The sequence below is a fragment of the Larus michahellis genome, chromosome 9, assembly GCF_964199755.1.
Source record: "Larus michahellis chromosome 9, bLarMic1.1, whole genome shotgun sequence".
NCBI lineage: Eukaryota > Metazoa > Chordata > Aves > Charadriiformes > Laridae > Larus > Larus michahellis.
Window position 1 is genome coordinate 12,227,936 of NC_133904.1, and position 16,303 is coordinate 12,244,238.

Here is a 16,303-nt window from a genome sequence, read left to right on the forward strand (position 1 = left end):
ATAATAAAAACTACTAAAAAAATATTTTTTTTCCTTTTCAGGTTGTAGAACCATCAATGAATACAAGTAAGCATTGTCTTCAGCTGGTGAGCTGTTTAAAATTTGGCTGGGTCACGTTTGTACTTTTGCTTTACATTTTGCTAGGAACCATCTCTCGTCATTCTTTCAGCGTGCTACTCTAACTGATCAGATACTTCTGAAGATATGTCTTTGCTGTGATTTCCACCACCTCCCCCAAGACCGCCCCATCACTTGTTGAATGAACATGTGTATAAGTAGCTATCACTAATGGTTTATTAATAGCTGCCTTTCTTTAAAGGATTAAAAAAGCCAGAGACTCCAGTGACAGCATTCAGGCAAAGCTGTGCTTCTGTTGTGTTTTATCCTCAAGCTTCCTTACCCTGTTGGACTCCAGTTCATACCTGGGGAGTAATAAAGCCAAAGAAGTCTCACTCTCAATTTTGAGAATTACTCATACTTTTTTCAGAAGCTTTAATGAAGTACTGTAAACACAAACAAATGTTTTGGTTAGTCTGATAGTAGTGGGTAATGCTAGTGGCTATTACTTATGACTGGACCAAAATTGTTATGGATGTGAGCCTGAGATATCCTTTGTCTGACTGCTTCTTGATGATCAGGTGTTGGCAATTTGAATGTCTGTCATCTGACTCTTCCATAAAGGCAATTCTGTGAACTTACAAAAATAGGTACAGAAGTTAATGTTGTCAGAGGAGCTTTAGAATTTCTCAGAGAACTTTATTTGTATCAAAATTGTGTTCCTGGCTCTGGTGGCATGTGTATCACTATGATGTATTCTGTCATACCAGTTCATTTTTTCATAGATGGCGCTTCTCTTTCAGCTGGTATGAGTTGGACTAATGTAAATTCCCAGGCAACTCAAAAAAAACCTTGGATTGAAAAAACTCAGACGTTTTCTAGAGGTGGAAGACAAGCTGAGCAAAGAAATAGTTCACAGGTATATTGTTAACGGTTCTAAATTTAAGTATTCTGTTTCTTGTAATATATGAAAATAAGGAATTTGAAATAGATTATAAATTTTAACATATGAAGAATAGTTAATGAAAACAGTGAATGAAAAGTGTAGAAACTCAACTTAAAAGTCCAGTTGCAAATTTCTACCTTGTATGTTTCTTGAGCTAGCGCTATATCATTCATATATATCTCTCAATATATCATTCATATATATTTTTATATATATATATAAAAAAAACAAATTTCACGTACTTGGAAATCTTCTGCCTATAGCCTGTTCTTTATATGTATCTACTTAAGAAGAAAGTTACATTTATAAAGTAACTTGTGAAATTAAGACAGTGTGGGTGTAGAAAAGTTTAGTTCAGTTGTTGATGTATTCACAGTTTAGGAAAAAAAGTCTCAAACTTTCTAAAGGAGGATTATGATGTGATAGTGAACTAGAACCATGTGTTCTCACTCCTGTTGTCTTTGAAACTTTCTTTTTTAAATTACATACCATATTATTTAGCATTTTTATTAATAAATGAATTAAAATTGTTTTATGCTAAAATCTGAAGAATATGTTTCTGTGAAACTTCCTTGAAGTGGGACAGGATTTCTGTAATTAATACGTGAGCAGAAAGTGTTCTTCCTAATTTTGGTAGTCTAATTTTATTGAGGGGGGTGGTTCAGAGGGGGACAGAGAGAGGGCTGAAACATCTGCCTTTGCTTAAATATAAGTTTTGCTTGAAGTGGGAGCTTTGTCATAGATGTAACTGTATGTGCAGATATATGTGAGCTAGCTTGTGCTGTTTAGAGTTGGGGGTTTTTTTAGATGGAATTGTTAATTTGTCTAGAATTTTCCCATTTGGTATCTGTGGGTTTATTATATAAATAAGTTCCTTGATGCTTGTATCTGGAAGCATAGCAGTTCTGAATCTTTTTATAATCTGTAGTCAAATCGGAGGCTTTTAGAAGCCACTACTTGTGGTTTATGGCATTGGGAGAGTAGGAAGGACCAGATTTCTTTTCATGCAGTCAGTATAGACTCTAAATCTGGCAGTTATTTTACGTATTTAAAAACAAAGCTGGCACAAAGAGTTCTAAATGAGGTTTCCCCAGCCAAATTTACTGTACCTCAAGGCAGAATTGTCCTAGAAATTATTTTCCTTTGAAGCTAAATTTGTACCAGGTCTGTAGGAAACTTTCTTGAGAAACACACTGGTATGAGATCCAGTATTTCAGATGGAAATCATGCTCTGCTTTCAGCCAGCCATTCTTGTGCATGGGTTTCCACCAATGTAATAAACAGACGAATGTTTATACCACTACACTCGAGGGCTCCAGTCCTTAGAGAACTCTGTGCCTATGCATTGTTATAAAACACATGTCGAAAAGGCAATAATTGCACACAGAATAATTAGTGGGAGAAAGTTCTTTTGATCATGGTTGCAGATAGTTCTGCAGGATTGATGTCTGAGTTCTGCAGAGTCACCAGCAACTCTTCAGGTTTTCATTGTCTTTGGCAAAGGACCCTATTTTTTAAATCAGAAATGCGGAGGTGAATATATAGAGATACTGTATTTGTCTTAAGGGAGGAGGAATAATCTGATACTGTCCGTAGAATATGTTTGTGCAGGTGTAAAAAAACAAAAACACAACCCCTCCACCCTGGGGGGAAAAAAAACCCAACAACAAAAAACCCAAAACACACACCCAAAAAAACCCACCAAAGCACAGTTTATTAAATCTAATTGTGTAAAAACTGTATCTTCTTAGCTGCTAATTAGCAGATGAGAATGCCTTACATGCACGCACACATATCTTGAAAAATCCAAATTGCAAAATGCCAATCACGTTCATCATTTTTCAGTCCGGTTTCAGATGCAGAGACCACAGCACGTCTTCAGAAAGAAGGCAGAATTTGCAGAAACGACATGAAAAACCTATAACTACAAGCCAGTCAAGTAGAACAGAACAGAGTCCTGAAGCTCTGTATTTTGAGGTAGTGTTGTATGAAAACTGTTTCTGCATTATAGTGATGCAAGTTGTGTGTGGAATAAGTGATGCTCTCAACAGGGAGAAGTTGCAAAATATTTGACTCCAAGAGGTGCATAATATAGGGCACTAATTTAATTATTTACATGATGCTTTCATTGTGTATGTACAAAGACTTGTATTTGGGTGTTGTGGAAAGATTTAGAATGTGCCTGAGTGACAAATTACTGTGTTCTCTGGTTTTTATCCCCCTTAATTGTAACTGGATTTCTTTAGTGTAAAACACTAATAGATTCTTTTTTTGAAAAGGTTACTCAGATACAGAAATGCTGTGTTTATTTTTTCATCGCTTTCTATTTGTGTCACTTTAAGCCCTTCCAGTTCATGTGGGGCTTCATGATTCAGTTCATCTAGCTTCAGCCGCTTCAGTTCATGCTTTTCATGTGACTTGGTTCCATTCTCTTCATTCTTAATTTGTGTATTGTTTAGGATGAAGATGAATTTCCAGAGCTAAATAGTGACAATGGCAGCAGCAAAAGTAGTAACATCCAGCAAAAGATTTCACCCAAAGTAGTAAGTAATTATTTTGTTTTGCAAAGCATTTTTAAGTTTTAATTGTTTTGAGAGTATTTAATTTGTGTAATTTTTAATGAATCTTTGCTACAATACTTATAATGCAGTAATTGTGATGTTCTTAGGGATGCGTGTTACCAGTTTTGGATGCTAAAGAAATGCCAATTAAAATAAGTGGTGCAGAGAATGCATATTTAAAAGACTGCTGGATTTTTGTCTGCTAATGAGACTGTTAATGAGTGAAACCGTAAGATACGTGAGCTATGCTATGATTCTGAGCATCTGTCCTGAGTTGGAAGAGACCCATAAGGATCATCGAGTCCAACTCCCAACTTCTCCATCTCACTGATGGTTTCTTATGAGTTTCGTGCTTTTTGAAGTCACATGCTAAATTTTGGGTGAACAGTAGGTGCAAAAGGGGTTTTGAGGATTGTCGAGCTTTCTCTGTGTTAATACCTAAATTACATCCCTGTTATTCTTTCTGACTCAAAGGGCTTGCATTCAGACAGATGTTTTGATGAAGCTTTTCTTAAAATTGTTAAATCTACAGATGTAGTAATAGTGTTGATTTTTTCAAAATAACTACAGTTAGTTTATTTTAATTTCAGAATAAACTACAACTTTATCTGCTTTAAGGCTGTGGAAACAGATGTTGGAAAATTGCTCTTTTAATGCTTAAATATATTGTTGCAGAACCATAGGGACTGTAAATGCTTCAGAAAGCAATCAGTTTAGAAAACCTTCTGAAGGCATAATTGGAGAAAATATAATAGTTTTTCCATACAACAATGAAATATACATAAGTTTCTAGTTCTATTAACTTACTACGTCATCTAGCTGTACTTAATAGTTGGGATGTCATACTGCTGACCCAAGCAATGGCTCATTTGGTTTTTTGGAGTGCTGCATTTCCTGTGGTCTTGATAAGTCTTTAATTGTGTGTTTTTGCATTTTGTTTAAAATGACAGTTGGATGACTTACCAGAGAATTCTCCAATCAATATAGTCCAAACTCCAATTCCCATTACAACTTCTGTACCAAAGCGTGCAAAAAGTCAGAAGAAGAAGGCCTTGGCAGCAGCACTTGCAACAGCTCAAGAGTATTCAGAGATAAGCATGGAACAGAAAAAACTCCAGGTGTGTAGCCTCCTGCCCCCCATAGTAGGTGGTAAAGAGGAGTATCAGTTAGCTGTTGCTCCTCTTTATTCTATAATAGCAAGAATCTCTTTGTAAAGAATGTTTTGCAGTCACTGTTTCTTTGTGCTTATCAGCATATGTTGTTCATGTTGTAGGAGGCTTTATCAAAAGCAGCTGGAAAGAAGAGTAAGACCCCTGTTCAGTTAGATTTGGGTGACATGTTAGCAGCTCTTGAAAAGCAGCAGCAAGCGATGAAAGCTCGTCAGATCACCAATACCAGGCCCCTCTCATACACAGGTATTTCTAATCTGCTTGACTGTTGCTAAATGCTTTTTGTGACAATATACATGTGATTGCTCTGTGCATCTTAAATATGTCTTTTATTTCTGTCAAGTTTTGTTTTTTCAATATAAACAAAATAAAAACGTGGAAAGAGTGTCTTAGTGCGTTTCTCAAAAAATTCACCTGTGCTATCTTCCTCTGAGCTGCGGTATGCAATAGTGAAAGTCCATGTTGAACTGAGGACAAACTTCTCTTAAAATACCTACTATTCAAAACTTAAGGTTCACGTCTTGAGTAATTCAGTGCTGAAATGAATACGTGAAAAGAAATGTATTAGGTCAAACCAAACATCTGCTACAGATATAACAGAATTCCCTTTGAGAGCAGCTTAGAGAGGATACCTGTGACTGTGATATATAGGCGGTTATACCTCTCCAGGTTATTCTTCCTGCCTCTACTGATTATACTTCAGGGTCTCCTGACCTGAGGCTTTCTCAAATCAAATTTGTTTCTTAAAGTGTCCATCACTTCTATCATATGCTTTTACTGTCCATAAGGTCCAATGGCAGTGAATTCTAACCTTACTACATGCTATGTGGAGAAGCTCTTCCTTCTGCTGTGTTTTTCTGGGGTGGGAGTCAGGGGGTTTTGTGCCCCACTCATAACTTCATTAGCTTTCCTAGGCTTTGTAGTGCAAGAACACCAAGCAGTCATTCCCAGCTCTCTTCCTCTATGATTCTTAGAGGTCTGTCATCTCTTTTTTGAAGAGTCCTAATCTATTTAGTTATTCCGTTGTGGAAGCATGTCTTTTGCGATAATCCATATTGCTTTCTCTGTATATTCTTGTAGTTCTACTGTGTCTTTTTGAAATTAAGGAAAATCAGACATGTACAGAATATTAAGTTATAGCTCCATCGTGAATGTATGCAATGGCTTAATTACACTTTTTTGATCTCTCTTTCTTTATCAACAATTAACATTAAATTAGCTTTTTTAATGCTTTCTGCTGAATGCAGAATTGACATTTTTGTAGTTATCTGTTATAACCCATGAATCTCATTCCTGAGCAGTAGTATGTAGCCTAGGGTCCATCGTTATGCACATAGTTACCATTTTCCTTTTTGTGTGTTGCTTTGTTTACCTGCTTTGAGTTTCAGCTGTGTTCAAACATTAATTCAAGTTGGCAAGGTTATATCAAATAAAGCTCAGCAAAGAACAGTTGGCATTTCCATTGGAGACTGCGTTTGTTTTATTCTTTCTTGCAGAAGATACACTTAACTACTTGTGGCACTTTCTCATTTGTTTTGTCCTGTCAACTAATCAAGTCTTTAACAAGTAAAAATCAGTGTTTGGATAAATACTTGGAACTTACCTTACTATTATCATCTTACTAATAAAGCTACATGTAGTCACTTGAGAGAGATCCCTTACCAGTATTAAAGTAATTCCTTGCCTGGAATCCATGGCTTCCTAAAATATGAGGCTAAGTTGAAGAAAGCTTCAAACCATCTGGAAGCAACAATATCTGATGACGTAATTTTCCTGTCATTATGAACTGCTTTTTTCCAAGGAAGGAAAACGTACTTTGAGAATTCATCAGTGGAAATTCTGAAAGCAGTGTTGAAATAAAGCTGACATGTCTTTTGGTGAAACTAATATCTTTCTTGTATTTAGTTGGCAGCGCTGCTCCCTTTCATACCAAAGAATCTGCCAGCAGAAAGTCCTTAACAAAGGGACAGCCATCTATGGGTTGCCTTAATCCTTTGGATTCAACTGCCCCAAAAGTGAAAAGAGGAAAAGAAAGAGAGATTGCAAAACTGAAACGCCCTACAGCGCTTAAAAAGGTAAACATGTCAACCCTGGAGGGTCTGGATCCACACTCATATTTCAAAAATAAAAATTTATGTTTTCTTATTCAAGAACTAGTGACCGTGAGCATAGGTAAGGGACTTGGGAGCTTCCGCCTCTAGTTCCTAGTATACTGACGCCCTGTCCTATGGATCTAGGCATGTAACATTAGCTTTTCTACTCCCATAATGAGTTCAGGGTGATACAAAGCTATGTCAATACAGATTGCAGGGATTTTTTTTTTAACTGTAACTACTAGGACATTATGGTAAGACTTGCATAGTTTTTTCCATGTTGTTGAATCCTAGTTTGTAGTCCAATGTAGTATGCTGACCTTAAATTTTCCTACTCTTTTTTCAGAGATGGATATAGAACTTGCAATAAAAACACAGATTTTAATTGAGTAAATTTAGAAATATTAGGTTGTATATATCTATATGCATACACACATAAAGTAGGTATGTACACAAAGTACAGTATGTATGGAAATCAGAAGGTAAATACAAAATACCCAGCCCTAAAAAAGAAAGTGCGAAAGCCTTTAAAAAAAGTCATGTGAAAGTCACCTATACTCATGCACCACAGTTCTTGTCAAGATCACTTTGATATAAGCAGTTAAATCTGATAAAGCTGTGTTTGTACAAAAGTTGTCTCTGGCTAAGTTGCCCTTGGTTTTTTTTTTTCTTCCTCCCTGGCAACCTTTTTTTTTTCCTATCCCCAGACTGATCCCTAATCTACTTGAGTTAGAGAAATTCACAGTTATGTGTTCAGAATAGTTTTCTAAATTCTGTTAAGGCTTTTATGTTATTATCATTTATCATAAAAATACCAACATATCCATGGCTATTTATCCATGGTAGGGGATGAGGAATTGTTAATGAATGTTATGTATCAGAAAGAAGCTGTGAAAGTACTTCATACTTAAAACAAACTGTTGAAAGCACTATTTATGTAGAAGTATGAGGGTCTTGAGTATGCCATCTGTAAATAAAAAAAAAAAAAACCAAACAAAAAAAAAAAACAACCTGGAATGAAATACTGTTTAAAATCAAAGAGGAAACTGAAATGACTTCAGGGTTTTGTTATCTGGCACGAGTAGGAAGGTTCAAAACAACTTGGTTAACTTTTATTTTGTGTTGTGTTCAGTCAAATGGACATTTTTCTTTACAGGTATCCCTATAATTTTCAGATGCTGATAGCTGTTGGTTTTGTTCCTAGATTATTTTGAAAGAGAGAGAAGAGAAGAAAGGCCGTTTATCAGCTGACCTTAGCCTTTTGGGATCTGAAGAACAGAAAGATGTTCATATGACCTTGACTGCTGATCAGTCTCAGGAGCTGGCCTCTCAAGAAGGTTGGTCTCTCTCTTGTCATCCCTTGCCCCCCCACCCTTGTGCTAATCTGCTTATTTTAATATCTCATCTTTCTCTTTTTATGCAACACAACTTATTGACATTGTCTTTTAACTTTTTTTAACATTACGAAATGCTAGGAATTAGAACCCTCTCTTTGTAAAATGTCTTGTCTGTCCCTCAGTTGTGGAAGGCTCAGTGCAGTATGGGTTCTAAGTACGTAATCTCCATACAGCGTTTTAATTCATTTCTCTTGAGGGGTTGTTACCAATGTATGTCAGAGTTGGTAACATTTTTGGTAAGCAAACAAAATGTGACCTGTTGTCGGCCATGCTGTGCTGTTTCCAATGCTTTTGAGAGCATACCACAAGTTTTCCAGATACAGAAGTTGCAAACAATTTTCCAGTTTGTCGAACACTCTTGTCAATAAACTGCACTGTTAATTTGCAGCGGCAGCTCTGAGCAACTGGGAAACTCCAAAGAATTTGTAATGTCTGTGATGTGTTTTGGGGGGGGACGGGAGCGGGGGAGGTGCCTCAAGATTCCAGATGTACTGCTTCAGAATTTTTCTTCTGGATAACCTGCCTAACTCCACCAGGCTGAAGATAAGTGTGAAAATCTTAAATATCTTAAGTTAGTTATGTATTATATATAAAAATAGTAAAGAATTACAGGAAGAAGTTGTAGCGTTTAGGCAGGCTTCCTCTTCTGTTCTGTCTACTTCCCAAACTAGGCTTTGAATGTTTTTTAATGAATATTCAAATATTGCTTATTTACCCAACCCATGCTGAGTGCTGTGTATGTGCTTATTTTGTTCCTACCCCTGCAGGGAAGAATACTGTTTAGTCTGTTCAGATGAAACTTGGAAAAAGCAAGGGAGAGATACATAAGTGTGATGCTGTTTCTTTTATGTGAAAACGTCTTTGCATTTTATGATGTTTAAAAATTGTCTTTCAGAAACTGGACTAAGCATGCCTAGTGATACTTCACTTTCGCCAGCAAGTCAGAATTCTCCGTACTGCATGACCCCAGTGTCACAAGGTTCACCTGCTAGTTCTGGAATAGGCAGTCCGATGGCATCTTCTGCAATAACCAAAATTCACAGCAAGAGATTCAGAGAGTAAGAGTTTTGCATTACTAATATAAATTAAAGGCTTGCACTTCAGTCAGCCTCATCTTTTAAGTGTGGATAGGTTTAGTAGACTTAGGAGGAGCTTAACGAACATAAGCTACCCTTTTATCAACAGAAGTTTCGGCAAGTATTTTTTTTGCCATAGATGGATTGCTCTGTGTGTGTATACAGTGTGTATATATTGTGCATGTACACCTGTGCACTTCGGATTTTCTTTGGTTGCTGCAACAAATAAGCTAAGTGGGAGTAGTCTCCAAATTATTTTTTTTTAGGAATGCTACATACACTTTGGGAAAGGAGGAACACTTATGAATGCTGAAAATACTGTAATAGTCACTCTTAATACATTAATACTTTTTAAATGTATCTTTATAGAGTACCAAGTTAAGGAAGACAATAGTTGCTTGTGGCACCTATTGGAGTATTTCTTTGTATTTTTAAATATTCTTTTTGAGGTAAGGGATGTTACTGGAAATATAAATGTCTTCAGGATGTGTTTTTAACTTATACAGTTCTAATTTCTATATCCTTTTAATAACTTTAACTGTTCTGAGGACATAAAATTATTTTTATTTGGTAAAAGAAAAGACTCAGTGAAATAGTATTGATTATGTGCTATGTTAATACTTGATGTTTTTTGAATTGACAGGTACTGTAACCAAGTTCTAAGCAAAGAAATAGATGAGTGTGTGACACTCTTACTGCAAGAGCTTGTCAGCTTCCAGGAACGGATTTATCAAAAGGATCCCATGAGAGCTAAAGCAAGGAGAAGACTTGTTATGGGGTTGCGTGAGGTTACTAAGCATATGAAACTAAACAAGATCAAGTGTGTAATCATATCTCCCAACTGCGAAAAAATCCAGTCAAAAGGTATAAATGATCAAACAAGTGATGTACTTAACTGTTTATCCTTTTCTTGTGCTGATTTGCAAGGGTAGAAGCATTTTTTAGTTATTATGCATGATATAACACTTCCAGAATCAATTGTGCAATTGCCACTTCACATTCATTCTCTTCTGCTCCATTCTGGAAGAAACTTGTTCATGAGGGGTGAATAGCTTAAAAAAAAAAAATAGATATTATAATACATAAAATGGACGTCATTTCATTTGGTCTGTGATAGGCCTAGAGTCCTGAGCTCTGGATGTTCTTAAAGAGGATTCCTTAAGAGGAGTATGAATGGCTTACTTAACCAACCGACGCATTTTGCCACAACCAGAAATGTAAACAAAGGCTTCGTGAGATATGAGAAGAACAAAGCTCTGCTCAAGAAGAGAGTCATGAAAAATTTGGTTTAATGTGTGTGCAGAGAATAGAGAATACAAAATATTGCCTTCATCAGTATTCACTTACTATACTTGAAATGTGTAGCTGGTTATCCTGTAGAACACAGTAGCTCATGATTGTGTGTGTTGAAGTTTGACTACAGTTAAAATGAGGTAGAGTTGTATCTGGCCATGCTATGACTTTAACTGACTAGATAATCTATTTAAAATCACTTTCTTCAAGGTGGACTGGATGAGGCTCTGTATAATGTAATAGCCATGGCACGGGAACAAGAAATTCCTTTTGTCTTTGCTCTTGGACGGAAAGCTCTTGGACGTTGTGTGAACAAGCTGGTTCCTGTTAGTGTAGTGGGTATCTTCAACTACTCGGGTGCTGAGGTGAGTAATTCCATTCACATAAATGGCTGGAGTAAACAGCCTTGTAGTTAAGAATTGATTGTAGTTAATCCTTGCAGTTAAGAATTGATTTGGCATGGAGAGCACACTGATGTGCATTTGATAGTGGCCCTAACTTGATCTATATTGGGCCATGTTTTTCCCTGAAACTCAGTATTTACAGAACTGAGAGACTGTTGAAACACTTTGGTTGCAACATCTCTGTAGTTTTCAAATAGACTTAAATGCCATCTGAAATTCTCTGGAAGGATTAAGATTGTAAGGAAAATGGTATCTTAAAGTAAGTACATCTCAAAGTTGTGTAAACGTGGAGCGGTGTTTTTATTTTTATTTAACAGAGCAACTAATTTTTGGTTGAAGTAAAGGTATTTGGTGTTAATAAGCTTAAGGCTTGCTATGTGCTATATGTTTGACTGAAAGGAGTAATTTAAAGTGAAAGCTACTAGTTGGAACTACTGATTATAAAAACTGCCTTCGTACTTAGGACCTATTTAATAAGCTGGTATCGCTGACTGAAGAGGCCAGAAAAGCCTACAGAGATATGGTTGCTGCAATGGAACAGGAACAGGCAGAAGAAGCCTTGAAGAATGTCAAGAAGGCACCGCATCATATGGGTCATTCCCGTAACCCCTCTGCGGCAAGTGCTATCTCGTTCTGTAGTGTTATTTCTGAACCCATATCTGAAGTGAATGAGAAAGAATATGGTAAGTGTGTTAAAACTTACTGTTGTAACTAAAGCTGGGATTTCCCAAATGCTGCTTATTGCAAAATGTAGCTAAAAATACAGTATCTCTTCATCATTTATATGGTATTCTACAATTTTTAGAAGTAAGAGAAAAATGGCTGGTCTTCAGGTAGTTTTATAAGTCACTTTTTCCTCTGAACTATATAGAAAATAATACATTTAATTCCTAATCCTCAAAGCATTACAGTTACCATGTCAGTGGAGATAGCTTCTACAGTTTTACTGAACTGGTATAAAACTGGTACCAAACACAGAATTGATTACATGACTGAGGAAGAACTAATGATAGATAGTAGGAACTAAATTATTGAGGTCTCTGAAGATTGGACATGTAGCCTAAACTTTGAAACTTGAGATGGCAATGAATGATTATAGTGTCACCAAAAGGCAAATTTATTTATCCCGTTGCTTAAGCCCAGATGGCAGGGAGGATAAAAGGGAGAGTGTGGGAGAGTGCTTGTTTGAAGTCAACAGACTTCTCTTTTTGAGTCTCACAGTGAATTAAAAAGAATACCATCTTGTTTTTAGTTAATTCTCTTGTGGTATCTCAAATTTACTTGTTAAATGTGTTTGGTTTTGTTTTGAAAAATCCTTAAACTGATGACTTAATACTGTGCCAGTTTTCTGCTTTTAACCTCTTTGTAACCTCTTTGACTACGCTCATTGTTAAATTTGGTGCTCCCACAGTTTACATGGGAAACTAAGTGCATAAACTTTCAACTTCGTAATGGCTGGTTTAGGATACTGTAAAAACACAAAGTCATTCACAGCTCTTTCTGTTGTCTCTCCCTTTCCCTTCTTCCTCCTTTTTCTAATTGAAATTTTTCTAGCAAGCATAGAATAATAGTCAAATTATTAGCTTCTATTGCTATTTAAGTAATTGTGGGATGTTAAGGAGACATATTTTTATATGGAAGGGATTAATGTTTCCTATTTAAACTTCTTTTAAAACTTGTAGAAACAAACTGGAGAAATATGGTGGAAACATCTGATGGGCTAGAAACCTCTGAAAATGAGAGAGAATCCTCATGTAAGACTGCAGTACCAGAAAAAGCTGGTAATGGTCAAATTGAAAAAGCCACTCTTAATAAACAACCCCTTCTGGCTACAACTGGCGCTACCTCAGCAACAAATCATGGAAAATCCACACCAGGTGACAAAGATGAGGTGAAACCAGATGACAATCTGGAATGGGCCTCACAGCAGAGTACAGAAACGGGATCACTGGATGGCAGCTGCCGAGATCTTTTGAATTCTTCCATGACCAGTACCACCAGTACTCTTGTACCAGGAATGCTAGAAGAGGAGGAGGAGGAGGAGGAAGATGATGATGAGGATTATGCCCATGAACCAATTTCTGTAGAGGTTCAACTTAATAGCAGAATTGAATCGTGGGTTTCAGAAACCCAGAGAACTATGGAGACTCTTCAGCTTGGGAAGACCCTTAGTGGAGCTGAAGAAGACAATGCGGAACAAAGCGAAGAGGAGGAAATAGAGACTTCTGAGCAGGCAGATCCAGTCACTGATGGCGAGGAATGGACAAATGATAAGCACGCAAGTAACACTCAACATAAACCCACCATCTGCAGTTCTTTGAATAAAGAACACACAGATTCCATCTATATGCCGTAAAAATAAGCAGGAACTCAGGAACTTTTTAGAAATTACATTAAAACTAACTGTTGTAAAGGTTGCAGCCATTATTTCATATGCTTCATCTCAACGTTTTGCACTGTTAAACATTTAATATGTGTATTTAATTCACAACAATATTTTTGTAGCTGTCTGTTACTTTCTTTGATTTAAAAACTAGCTTAGCTTTTACTCAGTATCTGTTTCCCAGAATAGAAGCTGTGTGGAGAATTTGTCAGTAAGTATTCATTAGACCTTTTGTAACAGGAAACATCTTGTAACTGACCAGTTTTAAGCAAAATTCTTTTAAGATGTGACTACTTAGGTCATTTTCAAACAGATAACCTACTTTAAGACTGACAAATTACCAACACTTTACATTGGTGTTATGCCAGGCATGTCACTATATTTGGCTGTGATTTTCTAGTTCTGTCTAGAAATAAAAGTAAAATTTTGGTTCTCTTTAAAGAAAAGCTAGAAAAACCCCATTTGCTGTCCCAATGGAAAGCAAATAGTAGAGAAATCTGTGCTAAGATAGATGCAGCTTTTTAGTTGGTCTCGGTGAATGCATCGTTAAAAAGCTGCTGATAGTGGAGATGGTTACAATAAGCTGTAACAACTTTGATTCCAGAAAAACTTTAAACCAGAGGGATATAATTAATGTTTTGGGGTTTTTTTACAAGGTGAAAATATTGCATTAAAAAAAAAGGAAAGAAAACAAAAATTCCCCATGCTCTTGACAGTTGCTGTCTGCCAAACCACACTAAGTGAATCATTAACCATAATCCCTATCCAGGGCTTTTAGTAAACTGATGACTTCCTCTTTCTCCTGTCACTTACCTCAGGAATGCTGGTTTGTGTATTGTAATCTACAAAACATGGCAAAAAAGCCAGAATAATCCTTTAACAGCAAGTGTGAATGATATGGTGGCTTAACATATCTCCACATTCATTTGCATGCTTTGATCCTAGCCACCTGTTGAGTTTAGGATGTATCTTAACAATTCTTACTCAAAATGTGACCTCTTTTTGTCTGTTCTCACAGTTGTAGCAGCTTTAGGAGTTGACCTCTAGAGCAGAAAAGGAAGTAGTTATTCCAGGAAAGGGGGAAGTGCCCTGTAGTGTGGGGAGGTACTTCAGTGGTTCAGAGGTAAAAGAAACAAAAATATGCCCTCCCTGAAACACGCATGTTGCTAGAGAACTGTTCCATTCTGAATATTGAAACAAAATCTATTAACTGATGATGAATTCATTTGAGATTGAGGATAGAGTATGTGTCTAAACCTTGCATCTAAGGAGTCTGTTTTCCATCTTTGTCTTGTATTGGCAAGGGATGTACTGAAACTGCCAGCAGCGGGAGCTTCACTACAGGAGTAGCTAAAGAGTAACTCACATAAACAACGCTTTTATAGCAAATGTATGTTTCTTTTAATTCCACTTCATTTTTCTTGATCACTTGTATCAAAATGCATTAAAAAAAAAGTCCTCTGGTTAGGCTGAAAACCACAAGAAACGGATAGCTTAGTTCGGTATTTAGTCCACACTTACTAATATGGGACCAACGCTTATAGTACTAGTGATGCTGGCGTTTTAAGTTGCACTGGGAAAATAAGACTCCGGGTTTAGAAATCATCTACCCCTGGGTTTTTTGGATGCTAATGAGAATAATAGGAACTGTGTATAATGTAAATAATGTAGGTATAGGCATAGCAAATGCTATGTAGATAAGCAGTATAGAGAGCTGCTGGGACAACTGGCTGTTCTGTCACGTTCTTAGTTCCTTAATGTAATCTTCCTAGATGTTAGAACAGGCATTTTATAGGAAAACAAAGACTAAGGAATGATGCCTCCTGAATGTTAAACCTTTTACTGTACGTATGGCAGATTTCTACTGTCTGTATGTTTTGAAAGAGTTTTTGCTTTAGGAAATGATAGGTGTTTGAACTGCTGACAAGCAAAACTTGCCCTTGGATGTGTAAGCACATGTCTCAACGCCAGATGAGACCAGTGTATACACTGAGGGCAAAACTTCGCCAGAGCAACAACAAAAGAAAAAAAGGCGTTTGTAACTTTTCCTTTTGCTTTTTCAGTGCCAGTGATTCAAATGACTTTTGATCTTGAAGTATTAACATCAAAGGCGCATCTTTTTATATGTCTTTTCTGAACTTGGACTGTCATTTTAAAACTTTCTGACATTTATATCAAAGAAGTCTTGTAATATTCAGCCCACTATTTAACTGCAGTTTTGCTACAGGTTTAATAGAGCTCTTGAAGGTGATATAGCACTTCTAATATCTCTGTTTGCCAGCATATAAGGAACTAGTCTCTTTTTGAAATGTGGCAGATCACCCTTAGAGGAGCGAACTGAAACTGAGTAAAGGAAACTGGTTTTAGTGCTTCCTTTTTGATCAGCTGGGAATGAGCAATAACTGTGAGAATGAAACTGCAATTCCTTTGGGAGTGATCCGTTTGCCTCTACGATTAGGAAAGTTCCTTGCCACTTGGAGCACTTGAGGATAGTATCTCACTGTGGTAACTTTGGTTCTATTATCACCAGAATTTAAAAGGAAAGCATACACGTGTTTTACAATACCATGATTTTTTTAAAAAGTAGCTGAATTTCTATTTCGGTATAAAAGTTTGCAGTTTGTTATACAGGTTGTTATTGTCCCCAGGAAAAGATGTTTCTGTAGTTATAGGTGTATAGATATTTTTGTTGTGAAAATAATTATTCGGAAAACAACTCTACTTTTCTTAAGACGTTCTTTATAGAAATGATTTCACCACTTAATTTATCTGGTAAAATCAAAAATAATGTATCTGTGGTAGGGGTAGGGATCTTTAAAACTGATAGAGGTGGCTATGTATACAACCTATTTATATAAATACTTTAAGTATCTCTGTCAAAATAATAATAAACATGGATTACAAATATGTAAAAGGTAAAAATG

General features: G+C 36.4%; 1 protein-coding gene across 2 annotated transcripts in view; it reads left to right on the forward strand.

The window, feature by feature from the left end:
• SECISBP2L (SECIS binding protein 2 like) overlaps nt 1-15,386 on the forward strand; it is a 29,347-nt gene extending 13,961 nt beyond the window's left edge. For both annotated transcript variants that reach the window (XM_074599967.1, XM_074599966.1), the window contains exons 6-18: nt 42-66; nt 861-976; nt 2,849-2,980; nt 3,463-3,546; nt 4,515-4,682; nt 4,838-4,979; nt 6,639-6,808; nt 8,031-8,163; nt 9,119-9,281; nt 9,943-10,163; nt 10,803-10,957; nt 11,460-11,679; nt 12,679-15,386. In XM_074599967.1, the coding sequence (XP_074456068.1) occupies nt 42-66; nt 861-976; nt 2,849-2,980; nt 3,463-3,546; nt 4,515-4,682; nt 4,838-4,979; nt 6,639-6,808; nt 8,031-8,163; nt 9,119-9,281; nt 9,943-10,163; nt 10,803-10,957; nt 11,460-11,679; nt 12,679-13,352 (2,403 nt within the window). In that variant the 3' untranslated portion in view covers nt 13,353-15,386. The remainder of the gene's footprint in view (nt 1-41; nt 67-860; nt 977-2,848; nt 2,981-3,462; nt 3,547-4,514; nt 4,683-4,837; nt 4,980-6,638; nt 6,809-8,030; nt 8,164-9,118; nt 9,282-9,942; nt 10,164-10,802; nt 10,958-11,459; nt 11,680-12,678) is intronic.
• The last annotated feature ends 917 nt before the right edge of the window (nt 15,387-16,303 follow it).